Raw genomic sequence first — 24,249 nt, forward strand, 5'->3', positions numbered from 1 at the left:
TGCACACATTTGTAGATAATCCACCAACTCCTAACAGGGTTGAGGCTTCTAACAAGGCCTAGTCTCCTTACAGGGACTCAATCGACTATACATTCTTCATAGACTCCTAACAGGGTCAATATCCTTAACCAGAGTCTTTATATAGTGAATCATCTTGTAGGTTTCATCCCCACCATGGTTTTCCCTTGGCCAGGGTTTCCCTAGTTAAGAAAATATGGTGTTATGAGCTCTCTTTATGTATGGTTGTTTATATTGTTCAACATTATTGGTTTACTTTCTTATGCATGTGGCAAAGTAATTAATAATATCCAGTTGTGGGCAAAAAGATTGAAAATATTGATTCACCACCCCCCCCCCCCCCCCCCTCAGTATTATCTATTTCTAATAAAAGAGGGGCTAAGGAAGGAGACAAAAATCCGCAAATGAAAAATATACAAGATGCCATGGCCAATATGGAAATAAAAGAGAACCAACTCAGAGAGCAAATTAACGAAGTTAGATCATGAGCTAACATAGTAAAGGGGCCAGCAAACACTTCTATTGATATCAGAAAGACAAGTTCTAAGGCAGATTAGAGAGGAAAAAGAAAGAAGTGAGAAAGTAGCAAATATCATCATCAAAGGGTCACGAGACTATGGAGAACAGGAAAACACAACAGATCTAGTTTAAAACTTCCTTAAAGACCAATTAGACTGGCATGGAACAACCATACAAGCACAGAGAATCGGAATGGATAAGAGCAGGCAAGGACAGGCATGTTAGAGTGACAATGAGGAATACAGGGGACAAAAACAACATCTTAAGTAATAGGAAATTTCTCAGAGGCACACACATATATCTTGATGATGACCTCACCTTAACTCAGCAGGAAGAAAGAAGGAAGGAATGGGAAAAAGTGAAAACAACAAGAGAAAACAGAAAATGGGCATTGGCTACAAAATGGCAAATCCCAAATTAACAACAAAATCACACACAATAAATAGGAACTCGGGCCTACCCACGAACATATAAATATAGTCAACTGGAACTGTAGAGGTTATCCTTGGAGAAGAGGACCTGAGTTAGGGCCAATAGCTAAAGATAATGACATCATTATGCTTACCGAGACCCATGAACATGATGGATGTAGGGTTCCAGATTTTGAGGGACATAAGAAGATATCACTGTGGAATGAGAAGATAGAAAATGGTAAGGGGCATGGAGGCATCACCGTCCTAATTAAAGAAACTTGGAGCAGATTTATAAACTTGGAGAAAGATGTAAACAAGCAATGTATATGGATAAAAATAACAGAGAATCAAATTTTTACAATGGTGGTTGTTTGCTACTTTGCCCCAAAATGCTCAAAAATGTATTAAAAACATAGATTGGATCGAAAAGACCTGTTCGCTGCACTCGAAAAAGACATAGCAACCTTTAGCTCTCTAGGGGAAATAATGATAATAGGTGATTTCAATGCTAGAACAACAAACAACCAAACTCTCAATCTTAAGGAGAGTTACAAAGAAAGCAGACCCAACTTGGCTAGAAGAAGGGACACAAAAATGGGAAAGATCATCACAAGATAGCACGGGAAAGGTTAATCACTTTGGGGTTGAATTACTAGGCTTATGTCGCCTATATAACATGGTCATATGCAATGGTATGGAAAAGTGGCCTAAATCGAGTGGAATCATATGCAAAAGGCACAATGGGCAAAGTGTTGTAGATTATGTCATATGCTCGAAAGACTGTCACAAAGATAATTATCTTTGAGATAGAGGATTGCCCCATGGAGCTAAAATTCGACCATAACCCCATCTTGATAAGGGTAGCCACCCACTTTAAAGAGCAACATATTATCTCAAAACCTTTACAAAATAGGAAGATGATTCTGATCGGCAAAGTTTTAATGACACAAGAAAATCATAATATTTTCTGAGACTCTCTTTTGCAGTTGTCTAGGGTTTGAGGAAAGTATCTCAAGTCTGATAAGCAACATTCCATGGACAAGTCATTAAAGCCCTGGAGGAGTGTAAAAGATCTAAGGCCACAAGAGAAGTCAAGAACACTTTTCCGGCCAATCTGTGATTTGATGAGGAGTGCAAAATGGCAGAAAAGAATTGGAAAAAGAATATGAACAGAAAAAGTAGAAAGGAATATGATTAGCTGATTTAAAAGAAGAAAGAGGAGCATGTGAATATGAGAAGAATCAAGTTGATTACTCTTGGTAAAAGCAATCCCAGAAAATTTTGGAAAGAGCTTCAGCAAAGAAAAACACAGATAGAGAACAACATCACAGGAACCAAATGATTGGAATATGTCAAGACTCTCTACGAGTGTGATTTAGGAGAACATAGAGTCATGGTAACCGAGACTTCAGGTGAGTTATTCGGCCAAAAGGATATTATTCAAGGAATAAGGATGTTAGCTATTGGTAAAGCACAAGATATAGGTGGGCTACAAGTTGAAAACTTAAAATGGGGTGCTAAAACCATGGCACCACACATCACTAAGATTTTCAATAGTGTCAATATAGAAGGCTTTTCTATAAATTGGACAAGTGTGGTGATCGCACTCCACAAAAGTGGAGATATAAACAATCCTTCTAATTATCGAACCATCATGATCAATCCACTCTTCGAAAAGTTATTTGGCAACATGGTAGAACAAAAAATCAATAAATGGGTTGAAACATAAGGCAAAAGAGAAAAAGGGCAAGCAAGCTTTAAACTGAAACGCTCTACTATAGATCACGACATCACTCTCAAATATTTGATAGAGAAAGTTTGGGACACTCAGGGGACCGAGACTTTCTGTTGTTTTGTGGAGTTCAAAAAAATATTTGACACAGTGCCACGTAACAAACTTTGGAATAGAATAGAAGAGTTGGAAGTTCCTAAAGAACATAGGTCTGTTGTTCACTAATTGTATGAGTAGGTCAAAGCTAAAATCAGAACGATGGAAGTGCTATAAGAGGATTTTGGCAACAACATTGAAGTTAAGCAAGGGTGTCTACTATCTCCAACAATATTCGGGCTCTATATTGACAAGTTAGAAGAATGGATAAACAAGACCAATGGTGAGAGGGTACAACTGGCCCACTTTGTGATAAGATTGCTCTTATATGTAGACAATCTCATAATACTTGCTAGAACGGCTAAAGGTTTGAAAGAACACTTAAAAGCACTAGAAAATTTTTGCCATAAAGTGGGAATGCAAGTGAACACTAGCAAAACCAAAGTTATGATCTTCTTGCTAAACAAGAATAGGGGTATACAAGACGAGTTCCTGTTTGAGGGTAACCCTCTTGAGATTATGGAGTACAAATACTTAGGCATAGATTTTCATAACAAACTCAATTGGAATACATGCAGATCAAAAAAGATCCAAGGGGGCGGGAAGGTGTTATATTCTTTACAAAACAGGTGCAGGGATGCAAAATTATGGGATTGAACGACCATGAAATCTCTTTTTGGTTTGCTGGTCACTCTAGTTATTCTATACATATGTGAAGTGTGGGGCTGTAGTATGTCTGAACAAAAATGGGGACAAGTAGAAAGAATTCAAAAATACTTCATCACATGCAATCTTAAACTCAAGACCATGGTGTTATATGAGATCTTATTGGTGGAGGTGGGTTCCTTTCCATTAGAAGTCATCGCATTGGTTCGGATGCTAAGCTATTTAAAAAAACCCAAGGTCTAGAAGCATATTGTTGGCCCAAGCTAGTCGTAGAGGAAAAACTTGTCAGACAAAAAAGCACATAGATGAAGCAAAATGACAAATGGATGCAAGAGTGGGATATCAACATCCATACTTGCCCGAATAACATTAAAGAAATAAAGTTTGTCATGAAAAAATTTCGCAATATTTCATGGACAAAGCACATAGGGCGGAAAAAATCTTATTACATTAAAGAATTTAACCCCACTTCTAGTCATGATGAAAAGGCCTATATAAGAGCACCTATTAATTGGAAAGCAAAAATGTTGATGACACAACTCAAAACTAGTTCACACCGGCTGTGATGTGAAACTAGTAGATGGCAAATTCCAAAAGAAGAGTGGGCAGACAGAACGTGTTTATTCTATAATATGAGAGCAATAGAGACGGAGCACCACTTTGTCAGAGATTTCTTAGCATACAATGACATCAAATATGGTTATACAGAGATATTGCAGAACAAGGACTTCAACTATTTATTCGAAGAAGATCAAGTGAAGAGAACAACGACTCTAATTATCAAACTTCAGAGGAAAGAAGTTAACCAAAACTTTGCAGCTAGATTAGTTTTGCTCTTGCCTTGGAGGGGTGATCGTGTGGGTCCCATTGGCTACTTTAGCCTCATGGACATCATTAAAACCTATCATATCATATCAAAGAGCCCAACTCATTTAAGTGCATCAATGAGATGTTTTTAGAAAGTGCATGTTGCATTGGGAACAGTTCTTCAAAAGCTTATGTTGTATTGATGGCATTTTTTCTAAGGCTTGTGTCCTTGGATTTGCCAAAAAGGTGAAAATTGTTTTTAATACAAAATTCTCTTGTATATTGTAATCTTGATCTTTAAATATAGACAGATTTTATTTTTTTCAAAACAGGTTTTCTAAAATTGATTTAATGCTCTCCTCACTTCTCACTTGCTCTTTTCCGGATACCATTTAGTGTCTATTTGGCCCGCTACTTCTTTGGTTGTATGCTTTCAGTCCCTTAGACCCTTTTGGTGGTCTCTTGTTGAAGATTAATAAATATCAATGTATCTTATCTTATCCAACTGTGTTCCTCAGGGCGAATTTGTTGTCCTTAAATTAATTCTAGCATCAAAATTTTCAATTATAGTCTGTATTTTAGAGGCAGATTTTTTAAGACTAAGGTTGTTACATCAGAAAGAATAAAAGTATTTCAAGCCTTTTTACCTGGTCAAACTAATAAATCAATAAATGAATTTCCAGAAGAAGAAAAATCGGAAGGTAGATAGGATATTGGTGTAAAAAATGTTTTCCAGTACCCACTTTTGGAAATTTATTTTACTTTTGGTGACTGAGTCATTGAAACCAACTGTTAAATCAATTATTTGGAAGGCTCAAATCAATATCAGGTCAAACAGGCAGTATCAGTATCGGTATCTTCTTTTTCAGGAATCAGAACTCAAGCTTTGACTTTCCTAAAAGAAAACACAAGATGAAGGGTATGCCTGTAACATTTCAACAATATAATGAATGATAAACATTAAATACATTATATCCCTTGTTCGAACAAAGAAAATTGCTACAGCCATCTACTTGTCCAGAAAATGATCATCTTTATACAAATTCCAATTATGCACAAGAACATGGTCAACATCAAATGAGCAGCCAGCATTTAACATTGCAACACATTTGTGTAGTTTTCAGAAAGTTTGATTACTTTGATTAATCTATGTAGTAACTCTCTCTGTTTGATAGCGACCACATTGTCCTGTAGAGAGAGAATGAAAAATACCATTTAATGAATAGAAAGCATGTCATATCGATGGCAAGTGATCTTGTCTTGTAAATGCCGTAGATCCGCATAGGCATGCATAGTTGCATAGATTTTATCTTCTAGATTACATGATTGAACTTATCAGACATGAAATCAAAACAACACTTGGAAGTCCCTTGGACCATTTTGAGAATGTCAGCACATATATAGCTCAACTGAAATTTACAAATTTCCCGAATCACTTTGGAAGCTGGTTGGGACTAAAAGCATATCTTAATGCCTTGATTTTGGATTCCCAGTCCAACCTTCCGAAAAAATTACAATGCACAAAGTTTATATCCATTTTGTGGATGCCAGAAAATAAACCTCAATATTGATTAGAAGACAACAGCAACCTGAAGTATACAACAATGGAGATTCAAGAACCCAAAAGGGTTATGATACAGAAATAGGACAACAGACCTTACTGCCAATGAGTATGGAATTTCTTGAAGAGGGGTCTAAATCATCATAATATGTCCACAAATACCCTGGCAATGATTTCTGTCAGAAATTAGATCAAAAGTGAAATACAATTACAAAGTGAAATATTGCTTGCTCTAGTTGCCAAGGAAATATTACAATACCTAAACAAGTCCTGCGTACCAGCATTCCAAGGTCTCTTGCATGAGTATTAAGCTACAGAACCCCCAATGATTAGCCGTTCCAAACCCAGTTTCAATTAAGCCTCCCACATGTTTAGTGAACTATTTACAAATCGCTTGTATCATTTATAGTTCAGATGTTGGGTCGAGCTTGAAAGCCCTATCAATATCATAACCTCACATGCACCTTATAATGCCAAATGGCTGTAGATGAACATCCAATGCAATAATTCTACATCTGAAGAAGCGATGATGCCCATTGATTGAGCTTAATCCAGTGAGCTCAGAAAAATAAGTGGCTTACTCTATATCTTTCATTATCCTTCATGAGGACTGTTTGGGTGATAATTTGCCTCTTCTTACTTGGCTGGCCAGCTGATTTAAAACAGAAAGACATTTGAGTTTCAGACAATTTGATTAGATACCTCAAAATGCAGCAAGTATATCTATGTTCAAATATAATGCAGAAATAAACATCCATCCCATTAAGTTAAAAAAATTACCACCTTACGGGAATATTTCTTCCGCAATTTAATGGCCATATGTATGCAACTTTTCACCTTAATTTCAAACTGCATGTCGTTGAACATCTGCAGAAAGAACAGGTAGTTCATGAATTGCACATTATCCAATCCAAACAATGGGAGTTTAGCATATTTTACAAAACTTGAAGATGGGGACAGCTAACAGAATTTTTTTTCATAATATATGTATCAATGTCTAATGAAAGGTCCGAAACAAATTCCAGCATATGATTTTATGTTTGTCAAAGGGTAATTATGATTTACACCAACAATATCAAGATATGTTCAGAGATTAGATGAATGCTAATCGAGAAATCAAGATCTTCTATCCTTTTTTCTTGTTTATGCGGGAAAAAACGGGACTAAAATAGTCCTAGAAAGATGAAAATATAGCTTACAAGTGCCAAGTAATAGATTACCTAACTTGATGTGGTGATTTAGAACTCGGTCAACTCTCTTAGTACATTTTTACCATTATACCAAAACCCTTTGGACTGAAATAAATCAATTTTGAAAATATAAATAAAAAGTTGTACAAGCAAAGAAGAATCAAAACAGATTTAGAACTAGATCAACTCTCTTAATAAATGCACATTTTTACCATTATACTAAAACCCTTTGGACTGAAATAAATCAAGTTTGAAAATATAAATGCAAAGTTGTAAAAGAAAAGAAGCTACTTACTTTAATTGCATCGTCCATTGAATTGATCTCCTTGATGAATTTTGAACGATTCAAGACAAGAATAGCTGCTACGCAGAAGACTGACAGTTCATCATCTGGATCCTTCTTGAGAAGTGAACTCATAGACAATATTTGCTGCCGACCCTGTTTGGGCCAAAAGTTGCCTGCTCCCAAGCCACAAAAAGGGCTTCTAGAAAGAGACCTGGCATCTTCATGTCCAGAGACATGAATTCCCACATGATTTTGTTCAAGCTTATTACTCTTTGACCGAGGAGTACCTTCATCATATTCAATGTGTGATTCTCTACATAAGGCCTTCGGAAGCCTCAGGACTAGTGCCTCGAGGCAGTTACTTTCTAATGCCCATGCCATAGCTTCATCAAAATCTGCCGCCCACATCATCTGACCAGAAGAGCAACAAAAAGTAATGAACATAAGAGAATAAAGGGAAAAACATAAATAAATGATAATTATACTAATTAGGCAAAGCCAAAAGTCAACATGTGACAGTGTGTAACTAAAATCAGAGGATTGCATTTCCTACTTAAGCAAAGCAAGCTACAAATTTAAGGAGCTGATTATGACTAAGTCTAAAACACTTCACTTAATAGTTTCAGAAGTAGTCACCATTTCTTTGGTTCCTTCTTTATACACCATATCACTATTGAAAGTTAGAAAATGCATAATAAAGCATCACAGAAATGAGGCCACTTGACAATTATAACAAATGTTGTACAAGAATAAACAGGAACATATTTTGCAGTTAAGTATCCAAGACCTCTAGTATATGGCAATTTTTACATAAATATTAAAATATGTTACTAAGACAGATTTGTAACAAGTTAACTTCATAGAGGGTCATCATTTAAATCCCCAATTTAGATAAACATACAAACAAATGACTAGTGAGGTCAGAGCTTGCTTCATAACAAGTTCTCTTCGAACATATTTTGTACATAGGTAATTAAATGGCATAACATGAATTTAACCTTCGACTATAAGTCAATAGTAGCGAGTTTGTGAGGTGCACATTTTTTGAATATTTACCTCATTTTCTTGACACAGTAGCACATAATACAACCATTCCTGATAACTGCAGTCTAATGATGGTTGATAATTATGGTGTTGCCAAACTCAAATAAAAGAAAAGAAGAGAGAGAATGGTGCAGGAGTACCTTAATGTTTCATGATCCTACAAAAGGAGTCAATATGGATCATTCCTTTTGATGTCTTGGTGTTTGTCAAACTTTGTAATAAGGCATCATACGGCCATTTGTGTTTGTTATGAGGCCAATGGGTCAATGTGAGTCATTTGTCCTATAAGGCCATGGTTAGTCAACAGTGTAAACCCCACCAAATCATGCAAACTGTTTGTAAATGGTGCTTGTGGATCTAAAAGGTCCTTACTGTGATGTTTGTAAGGTGTTATGGTAACTAGAATGTGACAAATGGTAAAAATGTGTAAAGTTGTCAATGTTGACAAAATGTTGCTTAGCAACATTGACAACTTTTTGTCAAATTCAAATTCCAATGGCCAACCGATTCAAAAATCAATTGGGTTGGTTGATACTGGAGCAAGAAGGTGATCTAAGGCCTATATGGTCGGATCTTGATGTAAGATGAAGGGGTTATTGGTGATTTGGAAGGAGAAGTGCACTAGTTCTTTATCAATTTGATGTTTTCCTGTTTTCAGAGCATTGCATGGCCTTGTACGGATTGAAAAGGGTCTGAAACCAATTGTAGATGTTAGATATTTAAATTAGCTTCCATTTGGTTTTGGTTTTGTGCAATTTGGAGCAATAAGGAGGGAGATCTATCCAATGCATTGTTGACAGGTCTGAAACCCTGAGCAATTAGGGTTTTGATCTAATATGTGGTGTAACTCTTCATTCCACCATTAGGAAATTCTGTCTTCAGTGAAATGAAGGGTCTATGTACTAATAATATTTCAGGAGGTTTAGGACCGAATGCACAAGGTTTCCATGGTGAATGAGGCATTCTAGGCTAGGCATCTCTCATGTGACTAGCCAAGGGTGACTGCAAATGGATGTACTGTGAGTGATTGATAAGTGCTGAGGACAAACTGATGGTGGAATATGTGCTCTTGGGTGTGTACAGAACTTTCTGTAAAGGTTTGAAGTCGAGAGCAATCAGGAAACTAGGACTTGCTTTGTAATAGTGTCCTATTAGACTTATTAAGGCTTAACCGGTGGGATTTGGGGTTAAGTGGTCTGAAGGAAGAACCCAAATCCAGAAATTTCAAATCCTACAGAGCTCCAACAAGGGCATCCAGAAACATGATTTGTTCTGGTCCTTGTGTAGGAAGTTTGGAAAAAAAAAAAATCAAAATAAATAATTAGGAGAACTAATTACAAGTAGGTCTTCCACAAGGCTTAATTGGGCAAACAATGTGCTGGGTTAGCAAGAGTGGTTTCAAGAGGTCAAATTGGTGATGATGGATTGTGTAACAAGTGTAGAACATGTTTGCAAATCTTGAAGCCAATGTGATGACCAAATGCTCAATTACAAGGGGTAGATCATTTGAATGAACCTAGGGTTGTGAAGGTTGTTTGAGTGTGAGTAGTGAGACTCATTTGTAGATGAATTGTTCATGTTGATAGTGACAGGGAGGCAAATCAGAGCACAGTCAGGCTACTTTGAAAGCCTCTTGGGTGGACATGGATAGTTGGAGTCTTGGGAAGGTCTAGGTTTTTCTTGAAGGTTGGCTATGTGATCAGACCCCTCTACATCAGAGAACCATCACAACACTCCAAAGAGAGGCTGTTATGTTTTCCACTGGCATTTAAGTTTTTAAACAATACATATACTCACTAGATAATAAGTCCAACACTTATTCCTTCTTCCTAGGCAACCAGCCATTGGGGTATTTTCCATAGCAACAAAAATATAATGATCATGGTAATCTTCATGGCATCCAACCACAAGTCTTCATATTTTGTGCATAGTTGCTGGTTTAGTTCAAACTTTTATTCATTCTCTCTCGTTGATGTCAATTTAAATAGATGATCATAATTAGTTGCTGAAAACTGGCATTCCATACAGTTTTACAACATTTATTTCCTCTGAAAGACAAGATGCAACACAATCTTTAAATTTCATGAGAATGATTCCATGCCCTGCTTGATTTAAATGGAGGATATGGTTATGCATGTAAAATGTAAAATGCTTAATTTTATAAAGATGTAAATTTTGTGTCCATAGTAGAAAAGGCTCATATGTTAGCTTGTAATGCCTTAATGGAACAAGGCTTTCCATGTGACTCTTGCTTAAATGAGGTAACTTTCAAATTAAATGGTATATTAAGATATGGCTTCTCATGTAAAGTGCAAAATGGGTTGTGTTTGTAGAGATGTGGCAACATATAATAGCTAGAATATAATATTTCCAGATTTCCAACTTGGCTAAGGCCTCTAAAAGTGCCTATGATAGTCGTACTTCCCTTCAACTCATCTAGGGGACTTGGGCTTTTTCTTCACTTAGTTTTCGCATCATGCTTTTATCTAGTTTATCCAAAACATATCCCTGAATTTTTCATTTGCACTAGCTATTAGATTTACAATTTGTTGTCAATAGGCTGCTTCTAGTGGCATAAATTTCATTTCGTAAAGTTATGACTTTTTCTCATTAAACATGGGCTTATTAGAGAATGAACAGATGCAAGGTTTCTAGAGCATGTAGGGTACGGATCACAAAATGCAACGGAAAACCCTAAAACCTTCATATGCAGTTGCAAGGATGCAGGCAGGCATAGGGTATGGGGAGCAGGGGTATGCCGGGTGCGAACACCCAAAACTGGGGACTGTTGTATATTATATGCTCTCTGTAATATTTCTGAGAGCACAAAAAAGTTTGAAGAAACATTATAGAAGAAATTGTGATTGAACTTAAGTGCAGCAGTAAGCTGCGAAGCCTCCTATTTGGGAGGTCTCAAGTTCAAATCTGCATCATACAATTAAAAAGAAAGTTGGAAGAAATAAACATTATCTTTTTTGCTTAGAATAAGTAATTTGAAAATTCTTTTGGTGGTCGACAAATGTGGGAAAATGAAACAGAATAGTATTGAATGAAGCATATTATTTAAGTTGTCAAGCCTTGTCAAACATAGCCTATAATGTCAAACAATATGTCAAGTGGCTTCATCTTCTTCTAGTGTCATGCTATATTTCTATCAGTGTTCTTGATCAATACATCTTGCTATATGTAATGTGAAACCAAAACATTCACAACAATAATTTCATGAAGATGCAGAAATTCAAATATCCAAGGTCAAAGCTAAAACTGAATACAATTTCAAAAGACAACCAAATGCCTTGTGATAGCACATGTTTCAACTTGTTCAGCTCACGAGAAAATGCACGAGACTCTAGCATTATTTTTAATTATAAATTATATTTGTATTATGAATGGGTCCTTTTCCTTTAAAAAGCTCTTTAGAAATAGAGACAATTACTAACCTCAGACAGAAAAGAGACATACTTCTAAGCAAAATACATCTATGAATTATCTTCGTCACTATCTTTTGCAAATGATATTGTGTCTTGTAAAATGGATCTGAACTGGAAAATGATAATTATTCAAGAAATTGTTTTAAAAATTGTATCTCCCCTTGGACTAAAATATGAATCTGAGAACAAAAAGGTCTCAAAAATGATGGTATCAACAGAGCCATTATTCACTTGTAGCCATGCTTTAATTTCAAACTAACTATAGCGTTCCACTAACTGCATTCTTCTCCATGCAACATGTGAAAAAAAAACAGAAAACAATAAGGCCAAGTGGAATAGTAGACTAAACACAAGTGCATCCATATTGAGCAAAACTCCCTGACATATTAAAGTAGAAATGCTCATGACAGACCAAACAGAATGCTTCATACTGCTGAGGGTTGTGTGTTGATGGTGAACATTAGTGGTGGTTGTACATCAGCAAAAGTCATTGTACCATTCGCAAAGGTTTGAGTTGAATAAAGTAACTTCCCCCTAAACAATTTGAAAGTAGTCACATACAAAGACCATGCTTATTCAAGACAATTTTTCATTCAGCTAAGTGCTTTGTCTGGTGCAGTTATTATGCCCATTTCAATTTTGTAGGAGGAGAAGGAAGGGTTGTCATCAACGACCGCCTCTTGCAAGAATTAGATGTGGGTTTTCTGGCATCATCAGTTTTTTGATCTGGGTTTTATGCTACCCCTATTCAAGGCTGCCGTTACTGCCTCCGAGGACTGAAAAATCTCCACCAGAATTCGCCACACAGCTTTCATAGAAAAATAACACCCCCCACATGGAGATGGTGAGTAAGTAAGAAGTAAAATAAGCATGGCTGCCTCACATACGATTGAGGACACCAACACTCCCAACATACACTTATCCATTCTACCTATTCTGAAGAAATGCACCGGCATCTCATCCTTCTCTGTTGTGCATTCTCACTTTCATTTGCCCTCACCCTCAAATCCATCTCGATTGTAACATTGTTAAACCAGGCTCACGAATTCATCAATGCCTTGATTGAATACACATGAATTCTCTTTTTGACTTTGTAGCTAGCTTAATTAATGACCAATTCATGCATTTCATTTGTTTAGCTCAAATGTCAAGGCATCACAGCAGCTTTCCTTTGAATAAAACAGAGGTAGGAGCAGGGCTATAAATTTATAGGCTTACAGTTGCTTTCTATTGAATGGTATAGTGCTGCCCATGGATCTCTATGTTTATAATATCATTACAACTATCTAAATATTAGAATTGACTGTATTTTTTGTAGTTACTTGTTTTTGGTTTATATTGTTGGAAATGATTGAAAAGATCATGAGGAAAATTGTTGGAATGATCATATGGAACTGGTAAAGAATGTTCTCAATCATTGTTTTGTCATTGATGTCAAACTTGCTACTTGCAGGAATGACAATTGTTTTAGTGATCCAAATACTATCAAATGGTTGATTGACAAGGAGGAGGCAATCAATAAGCTGTAACTAGGACACTTAGAGAAAGGTTGAAGTTATGATGTTGTAATGAAGTACAAGGATCAGCTAAGTCATTGATGAAATAGTGTATTGATGACATACTCTAAGACATAGAGAATGGGCACACTGAAACATATCAAAGATAGTTGAAGCCGAGCAAGTGAACTTCAGATGCCGAGTGAACTTCAAGTGCCAAGTAAACTTCAGATGCCGAGTGAACTTCAGATGCCGAGTAAAATCAAGTGCCGAGCAGAATCAAATGCCGAGCATCAGAAAACCAATAGTGCCGAGTAACACAGAGATGCCGAGCATCAGTAAACCAATAATGTCAAGTTGCTGCATTATTTTGAAAATCGAATATTTGCCAGATCTAAGCCGACAAGGTTGTTATTTAGAAATCTGTAAATTAAATGGAAGATAAGAATGATGAGTTGGTGGCACAGAACACCATGTAGAACATTTTTGGAGATTACAACTGGAGTCTAGACGAAGTTTCTAGATAAGAGCAAGATATAGGGTAGATACATTGTACCCTACCTAATCCATTTGAAACCCTAAAATTGGAGAAGGAGAATTGAGCGGAAAAGGCAAACCAGATTTCTATTTAAGAAGTCATAAGGTCATGAAACAAAGAGAGGAGAAGGTGGTCGAGCATAAAAGCATGAAGTGCAGAAGAAGGTGCTAAGGAGAAGAAAGTATAGAAATTCTGTTTGAACAGACGACCACAAGGATGATTGCATTGGCATGATAAGTAAGAAGACTCAAAGAGACGAAGCTTGAGAGGAAGACAAGCTGTCAGAGCTGAAGTGATTAAAGCCAAGCAAAAGGATAGAACTGAACAGTGATCTGAAATCTGCAAAGTATGTTATAAGTTGTATCAAATCAACAATTCATTATTGTTACTCTCTAGCAATTGTAACAGTTAGTTTAAATCCTATGGACTTAGGTTGGTTTAATAGCTATGAGGTAAATCCTTTAACAGGGTGACATTCCAAGTGAATGTTCTAAAGTCCTTTGATCAGGCCCATTCCTAACAGTTTGGTGAAATCCTCTAACAAGGTCACATTTAACAGTGTGTTGTAAGCTTTTAATAGGGCATCACTTTAGAAGAGTGAGAATCAAGTAGCATGTTACTGGTGGTTTTTCCCAAATTGGGTTTCCACGTAAATCATTGTGTCATGTGTTAATCTTGCATGTTTTATCTCTGCATGTTGATTTTCTGTAACTTGCTAATATGGTTGATCTAAGTTTGGATGGATGAAAAGTGTATGAATTCATTTGTGAAAAAATATTATTAGGGCATTTGGACCTTGAATAACTGATTCACGCCCCCCCCCCCCCTCTCAGTTATTTTAAAGAATTCTAACATATATTTGTTACTGCAGCTATGTACAGCCCTCATCCATTAAGCTTGCATGGCTGCATGCACATACAATACAAACAAAGCTTACAATGTCAGATTTTGAGAGCACTCTTGCAAAGTCCGCTTTATTTATATCCTGCACTCACTGTATTGCAAGACTTGACATCTCTCTTCTTGCATACTGTCAAAAAGTTCCGAAGCTGTCTCTGCTTCCACATATTGGATATATGTTTACCAGGGTTGTTGCAATTACACCATCTGACAAAATTCCTGTATCTTTATTTGCTTTGATGGAATGTCCATACTGTGTTCCAAAGCTCCCACTTTGGGATAGGCAAGGAGGATGCTAGTTAAGGTTGAAAATTCTAATTCTACACCTGCCAATAACATTTTCATCAAATTTTCAAAAGACTTTTTGACAACTTCATTTTGTGCATATATGAGGATCATTTGAGTTCACAAGACCACATTTCTTTGGGGCATTCTTTTAAACAGTTCGTGTGCATTGTCAATGCTTCCACATTTTGCATACATGTCGAGCACAGTGTCGTTGTAACCTCATCATTTGAAAAGCATCCTCTATCAATTATGCTGATGGATGCATATACCCTGTTCCAAGTCCCCTATATTGGCACAGGCAGGGAGGATGCTGGTAAAGGTTGTGAAATTTGTCTTTACACCTGATAATTGCATTCGTGTATTTCATGTATATCTTGCAACCATTGCAGTCCATGACAACACATTTTTTTGAGGCATTATGTCAAATGATTCACATGCCTTTTTGATGCTTCCACATTTTGCATGCATGTCTACCAAAAATGTGGCTCTTCTCCCATATAACTGCCTGCTCAAATAAAGGATCAATTACACTCTGAAGCTCAAAATAATGTTAAGAACAAATTTCAGGTATTACCAAGGGCAATGGTGGCTGCTTCCTTCTCATAACCTGTTCATACTCCACATTGAAATTTTAGTTCAAAACTTTCTGTCTTCTACAAGCCTTGGCCCTTCTTATACTTGTTTGGCACTGTAGTCTGCTGAACCAAGGGTTTTGAATGTTAACATTTGGAAAGAAATTGGAGAAGTTGGAGGGTTATTAGAGCAAAGGTTACACAAGTAGTGGAAGAAACTCATCCATCCTCTTCATAGAAGGAAATGGTAGTGGTAAATGTGGATGGGATCACCCTATTTTGAGGCCACCAAAGCATACGACTTATTAACAGCCTGCATAAATAGACAAACACAGTTTTCTGATAGCATGTGAAACTTCTGGCAACAACCGTTTCCTGGCATTAGACATTGAATTCCAGTGGTTGTTTTCATACTAAAAAAGCCTATCGGCTACATATGTTATTAATAAAGGTTCCAAACAAAATCACTTAATAGGCTTGTCATTTAAATCCCCAATTTAGATATACATACAAACAAAACAATTAGCGAGGTCAAAGCCTGGTTCAGACAAAGTTTTGTTAGAAGAACATTTTTGTGCATGTAGACATGACATGAATTTAACCTTCGACTGTAACTTTGTAAGTCAATAATAGCAAGTTTGTCAGTTGAGCGTTTATTGAATGTTTATCTTATTTTCTTGATGTGGTAGCACATAATACAACTGTTCCCGAGAATTGAAGTTTAATGAATGTTGGTAATTATGGTGTTGCCAAACTCAAATAAAAGAAAAGAAGAGAGAGAACCATCACAAGAATTCCAAGAGAGGCTATTATGTTTGCCACTGGCATTTAATCGATACATATACTCACTAGATAATAGGTCCAACACGTATTCCTTCCTCCTAGCCAACTAGCCATTGGGGCATTTTCCATAGCACCAAAAATATAATGATCATGGTAATCATCGTGGCTCCAACCAAGAGTCTTACACATTCTGTGCATCATTGCTGGTTTAGTTTAAACTTTTATTTATTGTCTCTTTTTAGAGGTCAAATTTTAAGATGATACATAGATGATCATATATAGTTGCTGAAAACTGGCATTCCATTCAATTTTATAACATTTATTTCCTCTGAAAGGCAAGATGCAACACTCTTTAAATTTCATGAGGATGATTTTGTGCCCTGCTTGATTCAAATGAAGGATATGGTTATGCATGTTCAAAGTAAAATGCTTAATTTTATAAAGATGTAAATTTTGCTTCCAAGGGAGCAATGGCTCATATGTTTGCTTCTAATGCCTCAATGGGACGAGGCTTTCCATGTGACTCTTGCTTAATTGAAGTAACTTTACATTTATTGGTATATCAAGATTTGGCTTCTCATATAAAGTGCAAAATGGTTTGTTTTTGGTAGAGATGTGGGAACATATAATAGCTAGGACTTAATATTTCCAGATATCCAACTTGGCCAAGGTCTCTAAAAGTTCCTGTGACAGTCATACTTCCCTTCAACTCATGTAGGGGACTTGGGTTTTTTCTTCACTTAGCTTTCTCACCATGCTTTCACCTAGTTCAACTAAACATAGCCATGATATTTTCATTTCCGCTAGCTATTAGAATTTGGGAGCATGTAGGGTATGGATCACAACATGCAATGCAAAACCCTAAACCTTAACACACAATTGCAAGGATGTGAGCACGCATAGGGTACGGGGGAATAATGGTATGCCAGGCATGAAACCCAAAACTGGGGAATGTTGTAGATTATATAATTATTCTGAGTGAATGTTTCCATTGGAGGAGCTGATACATATAGGCTAGATATATCTTAGGATGGAATTTGATGTTTCTAGTAGTCTACCAACCAAAAATAGGCATGAAATTTTCATTTCTGCTAGCTATTAGATTTACAACTTGTTGTCAACAAGCATGCTTCTAGTGGAAAAAATCCCATTTCGTAAAGCTACAACTATTTCTCATTAAACATGGGCTTATTAGGGTTGAACGAAAGCAAGGTTTTGGAAGCATGTAGGGTATGGATCACAACATGCAATGCAAAACCCTAAACCTTCACACACAATTGAAAGGATGTGGGCACGCATAGGGTATGGGGGAAGAAGGGTATGTCGGGGCCCGGGTGCGAAACCCAAAATTGGGGGATGATGTAGATTATATAATTATTTTTGAGTGAATGTTTCCATTGGAGGAACCTGTACATATAGGCTAACTATATCTTAGGATGGGATTTGATGTTTCTGGTTGTCTACCACAAGTTTCCAATTGTTGAAGCTCCCCACTAACTTTTAATTTATTTCTATTGTTTCTCTACAACTAATCCATCTATTTACACTTTTTAATTATTTGTATCTACTCACTTGCATATAAATGTAATAACTAACAACAGTCAAATTGTCAACCAGAACTGCCATGTGCCAAGTTGCATCAGGCCGCACCTTCAGCTATCAACTCCACACTTAGCCAAATTGCACCGACACCTACAATCATTGTTCATTTCTTACTTATACCTAAATTTGCCACCGTCATGCAGCCAACTTGCTAGGATAACATATGATTTGACCAATAAGGAGGAAGACCTGAATCATAACTAAACCACAGAAAAATGAGAAGATTGATATAGCAATGGCAAACCAACACTATACATGAATAGGTGCCTCAAGTTTCAGAATCCAAGAATCAACTAGACATTGGTTGAATTCACTTACAAGTGAAGGTTCATTTAAAATTTCAAAAAAGGGAAAGGATGAATATTGGATGTTTTGCTGCTGTGTGCGAATGGTTTGCAAGATAAGGGTTGGCCCTAATTGGACCAACTCTCCTAATGAACATGAAATATCTTATAACACCATTGTCACTTTTGTGCTTCATTTAACTGAATTGAACAAGAATTAAATCAAGTCATTTGTGGTATGCAAAGCTACTTGCTGCCTCTAAATTATAGAGCATTATTCATGCTTACTGATTCAAACTCCAATCGTTACATGCTTTACTTTTCCAGCCATTCATAATGACAAGGGAATGGATAGGTAATCATGGTTGGTTTGCAGACCCTCTTTCAATTCAAGCAAGTGTCTACCATAGTAAAAGTTTTGTAACAATGAAAAATGGGGATTATTTCCCAATTTTTATTATTTAGGCTTTACTCATACAAATTTAGGATGTACCCCATGGAAGCCCAAGCTTGACTCTATACTTGGACTCGTTTAAGATGAGTACAATCTTGAGTCCAAACATATCAAGGGTAGCAATATTTTTCTTAATGTCAGCACACCTTAGCATGTATTGCATACAATTGTATTTTTGTTAGGCATGTTGGTTCCCAAAACCGCAGATTGGAAATCTAGGAGCCTGCCACTTCTCCGATAGGATTTCGCAATCAATCTTGGCCAATAAATGAGAATCACCTTGATTCCCCAACACTCCAGGCTTCGCTACACCTAGGTGGGTAGACATTCTCTTCGAACTTGATTGCCCGGTTCAAGGCTTTTCTATAGTGAATTTAAGCTTTGGTGAGTTTTTCAGCTGGCAAAGTCCTCGAACTCGATCAAAATAAAACTGAATGCTTAGCATTTGAAATCATTGAATGTTTTGTATAAGGTTTTTTAATAATGGATTTGAGGTTTGTATGTAATGGGCACCCTAGAAAATGCCCAAGAACTGAACCCATGCTGATAAACATTCATATAACATGAACAAGAAGGAATTTATGCAAACTGAAAATTGAACCACTGCTGAAATAATATTAGTTCTCAAACTAATAAAATCAAATGCATAGCAATGAATTCCAAAGGCCAAACCCCAAGGGAATGATGTCTAGAATGTCACAAGAGAGGATAGAGGTCCTCTAATGCCAAGAACAAATCTATAATTCACACATCCAAGTTCTTATCAAATGCCATTCACAATAATCCCATGCTAAACAATGAAGCTCCCACCTCTATTTATACTTGTCCTTCACCCTTCTAGAAGGAAATAAAATATTAATTAATTGCATTTACTAGAAGCTTCCCCCTTCCAATAATTAATGCACTCTCTAGAAACTCCTCCGTTGCAATACAATAATTAATTGTGCTTCTAGAAAATTAAATTAATTAAATATAAAGTCACCTTTTAATTTTAATTTATTTAATGACTTTATAAAAAATTAATTTAATCAATTTCTTATTTCTCCACTTAGCCTTTGGAGAACGTAAAGGCTAAGAACTCCACTGAGTTGCTAAAAAGATGGGGACATTACATTCCGCCCTCCTTGAAATTGCTTGTCCTCAAGCAATCTCAGTCCTATTTGTTGTAGCACCTGCTCACTCTCCCAAGTAGCATCTTCCTCTGGCAAGTGTCTCCATTTGACTAAATATTCTTTAATCAACCTGTTTTGCAAAGTCCTTTCCCTGGTATCAAGAATAGCCTCCGGAATCAATACAAGCTTCCCCTCCTCATCTAATGGCAGCAATTCTGCAAAAGGCACAGCTCTTTGACCGATGGCTTTCTTAAGCCTTGACACATGAAACACATTGTGCACCCGACTGCCCTCTAGAAGCTCAATCTCGTAGGCAACCTCGCCTACCTTGCAGATCACTCTGTAGGGACCATAAAATCTAAGCTTCAACTTCTCTGCCCCGCTTTTCTTAAGTGATGATTGTCTGTATGGTTGTAGCCTCAAGTAAACCATATCCCCAACCTCAAAGTTGTGCTCTATCTGATGCTGGTCAGCATACAATTTTAGCTGATTTTGGGCTTCTTGTATATTCTCCTTGAGCACCATCAAATATCCTGACTATCCTGCAAGACGTTTTTTGCTCGGGCACTCTACTATTGTAACATCCGGTTTTCCAAGGTCTAATTTAACATCTAACATACTCAAAGAATACAATTATTACTTCGTTTCATAGGTAGATAGTTATATCATTCATGTTCATGTGAATAAAATTTACCGTTAAAATCAGTTAGACAAAATTTCTTAACTAAAAACTTGAAATACCATCAATTGAAATTACTATAGAAAATGAAAACCACATATCTCGAAAAAAATGATATCAAAATCAAAACTAGGGATGCTTCTGCAACCACCCGGGTTAGTCTACAAATACACTATAACAATTTCACATGACGACTATCATCTAAAAACCGCTATCATAAAAATCAAATGATAATTACAATTAAATTCCACTACATTTTAAATCAGGGCATCACATACCACTGAATCATTAGGGCATCGATTACCATTGGAATCAACTAGGGCTTCCAATACCACGGATTCAATTAGGCCTTCCATTACCACTGATTCAAATAGGGCTTCCGATACCATGGATTCATTTAGGACTTCCTATACCACTATATCTTTTAGGGTTCCAGTCATCTCTCTATCAATTAGGGCTTCGGATTCCTTTTCTTCCGATTACTTAACTGTGACAGTAACTCAAGATTAGAACATATACTTATATTCGTTACTCATATAAATGAAATACAATCCATAAAATCTATCTCTTGCCTCTAGGTGAAATAATGAAATAACTCAATCAATCTTACCTTCTTGCATATTAATCATAAAAGTGATAATACCTGTTTCCGACAACCAATTGAATGTATGACTTATCTTTGTCTAATGTGAGTCCGATAACTTGTGGAGAGATGAAACATTGTCAGGGGCTTAACCACCCAACCTCAAACCAAATCTTATCCCCACACAATCTCTAACGAGAAAGGCCCTCCCTACCTGAAACAGACAGGGGTCATCTTGCTATCCACTAGGCATCCTAGTATTTAACTCACCATACCTCTTGGCAGCAGGAGATTACATTAGCAAGATTATGCATGAGCTATTAATTAATTCATATTAAAATGATAAACATTGAATTGTCATAACTGATTACTGATTCATGTTACTACAGATTCTTCTTTTTCACCTTGTCACCCTTTTTCTTGGCTACACAGCCGGGTCAGTCCCAGGTGTTAGGAATTCTCAGAACAACCAATTCTATCAATTATTCAAGAAGATTACATGCATCCAACATCTCACACTCTGTGATTAAAAGCTTTCAAATTGAATGTTTAATTAATTAAGTTAATCATAACCGATTTCTCTTTAACTCCACCTCTTCACCATTGTTGGCATTCTTGCCAGTGAATTCCTCGGTGTCAAAATGTTGTAATTCATGCCGAGTAATATGTTTTTAAACCTTGCAACATTTGGATACCTTCCAAAATACATGATTATCTCTATTTCCAAAGGTTGATTTATTGATGAGATCTCAGAGTATTATTGTTAAGTTGAAAAGAAATCATACAAACTTCATATATCAGCAGATGGCATAAAAGATTAATCTTAACACTTCAGTCATAACCATTTAAGAAGATTTTTAATAAAAGTATCAAATAAAATATGCAAGAGATCAAATAATGATTTACCAATTATTTGAAGTCTCAATATTTTGTATATAGATTCTATGATTTATCATTGTAAAATGAGAATACAACTCTAGAAATCAACTATACTCTCCAATAAACTTTTGGCCCAATATCATATAGAGCTTTCAAGGATTTAGGAATGGCAAAGCGAATTTTAGAAGACTGTTAGTTTGTTTTCAGATTGGAAGATTATGAAAATATAAAGCCGACTAAAAAAAATATTAGTCAAGAAGTGCATAACCTTATTTCCGTAATAACAACGGTATATAAAACAGTGAAATGGATGTGGATGATGAGTGATGGACCAAATGGAAACCACTTGGAATTGTGGGCAATATGAGTGGCAATAAACCATTTAATTAGATATGGACCATATGAGAATAAAATCAATAAAACCACTTGAAAACCATGAATCAACATTATATAATTATGAGTGATGATGGAATAAAACTGATTCAACCAGCCTGAAATTATGAATTAATGAGTGAATAAAGCATATAGAACAGATATGGGTGATAAGAGATTAAAATTAATCACACTCACTTGAGATCCCGAAGTAGCTATGGCAACAATGCATTTGAAACGTAAATGGTTGGAAAGCAATTTCTATGTAATAATAAAACGAACCATAACCAAGGAAGTTAACCTTTCCGTCCACTTGCTCCTTCACCTATCTCACCTGCTCCACGGGCAGCTCGTTTAGTTCGTCCATTATTGCCTTGCCTTGATTCGAAGCCATTCCTTAACGTAGGAGTAGTTGAGTAGATGAAAAACACAGGAATGCAGAAAGGAAAATGGTTATATCAAATATGATCAAGAAGACTCTAATAAAAAGGGTGCTTGGCTCTTCGGCTACCTTCAGTTATAAAGAAAACCATTCAGATGCATCACGAATACAATAATATATGAAAAAGAAATAAAGAGGGAAAAGAATAAGGAGTTGAAGAGAAGGTGGAAAGACAATTTGAATTGCCAAATATTAATCGATTAATCATGCCAAATGTTATCATTTAAAAGCTAATAATATTAAATTGAAAAGAATAAAGTTGGAAGATAATTCCATTATAATTATAATTTGAACATTATAATTCAAATGCTATTATATTTCAATTATTATTATAATCTTATATTTATAAATGTACATGAAAGCATCGCTTTATTAAATTATTAAAATATAAAGATGCCAAATCATTTTTATATTTAAATGCACGTATATAAATAATTATTAAAAATAATATGATGAAAGATAAATTAAAATCCTTTAAGATACGTTTTATATTTTAATTAAATTATTTATTAAATAACTCATGCGGGTCCTACAAATGTATCCTATTTCAAGTCGCTAGATCCTCTACCCTTCTGCCCAACGATGTTGATGCCCTACCTAATTCTTTTCTGACAATGCTTCCACCCCTTCAACATGCTTCCTACAAGGAATTTCTCCGTAGTTAAATTATAAATTATTTAATAATAAATAATCATAGCAGTTAACCTTCATCTCAATTCCATGAACTCGTGATTAACGATCATGTCATCTTCACTTGAAATCATAACGACTATCTTACCATTTTGCCAAACTATAACAAATTAAACTACCAACTGACTTCATGCAAACTTCAACGGCTATATTTCAAATTAGGTCAAAAATTGGGATATAACAACTATCCCCCAAAACCAGATCCATGAAACTAGGTGCTTCATAACCGTACAGTGCCATGAATGGAGTCATCTTGATGGACATATGATAAGTGGTATTATAACAGTACTCTCCCATATGTAGCCATTTGACCCAAGCCCTCTGTTGTGCAGTCACATAGTTCCTCAAATATCCTTCCACCCATTTATTAACAATCTTTGTCTGCCCATCTGTCTGCGGATGATAACTAGTGCTAGGTGTAAGATTTGTACCACCCAACCCAAACAATTCCTGTCAAAAAGTACTCATAAATTTACTATCTCAATCACTAACAATAAAATTAGGTAGCCCATGTAACCTGAATATCTCTCTGAAGAAAAGATCAACCACCTGTGCTGTTGTGTAAGCGGATGGAATAGCAAAGAAGTGAGCAAACTTCATCAACCAATCAACTACCACATAGATGCAATCTCTCCCTTGTACTCATGGTAACTCAGTGATGAAGTCCATAGAAATACTTTCCCATTTCCTATCCGGAATGGGTAAAGGTTGTAACAACCCTGCAAGATATATGTGCTCTCCCTTATTCTGCTAACAAACTACACACTCCCTAACATGATTTTGAACATCATCCTTGAGTCCTTTCCATGTGA

At 36.1% G+C, this 24,249-nt stretch overlaps 1 protein-coding gene across 6 annotated transcripts in view; it reads right to left on the reverse strand.

The window, feature by feature from the left end:
• Positions 1–5,359: 5,359 nt before the first annotated feature.
• Positions 5,360–24,249, reverse strand: part of LOC149566709 (uncharacterized) — a 67,186-nt gene continuing 48,296 nt past the window's right edge. Inside the window, exons 9-12 of one of the 6 annotated variants that reach the window (XM_089820043.1) lie at positions 7,298–7,699; positions 6,596–6,679; positions 6,091–6,464; positions 5,360–5,975 (exon numbers count right to left, since the gene is read on the reverse strand). In XM_089820043.1, the coding sequence (XP_089676169.1) occupies positions 6,414–6,464; positions 6,596–6,679; positions 7,298–7,699 (537 nt within the window). In that variant the 3' untranslated portion in view covers positions 5,360–5,975; positions 6,091–6,413. Of the gene's footprint in view, positions 5,989–6,071; positions 6,465–6,595; positions 6,680–7,297; positions 7,700–24,249 lie in introns of all 6 variants that reach the window. The other 5 variants (XM_089820041.1, XM_089820042.1, XM_089820037.1 and 2 more) reach the window with 5 other exon arrangements.

The sequence above is a fragment of the Cupressus sempervirens genome, chromosome 3 (genome assembly GCF_028749045.1).
Source record: "Cupressus sempervirens isolate cs-2001-9-10 chromosome 3, ASM2874904v1, whole genome shotgun sequence".
In the NCBI taxonomy this organism is placed as follows: Eukaryota; Viridiplantae; Streptophyta; class Pinopsida; order Cupressales; family Cupressaceae; genus Cupressus; species Cupressus sempervirens.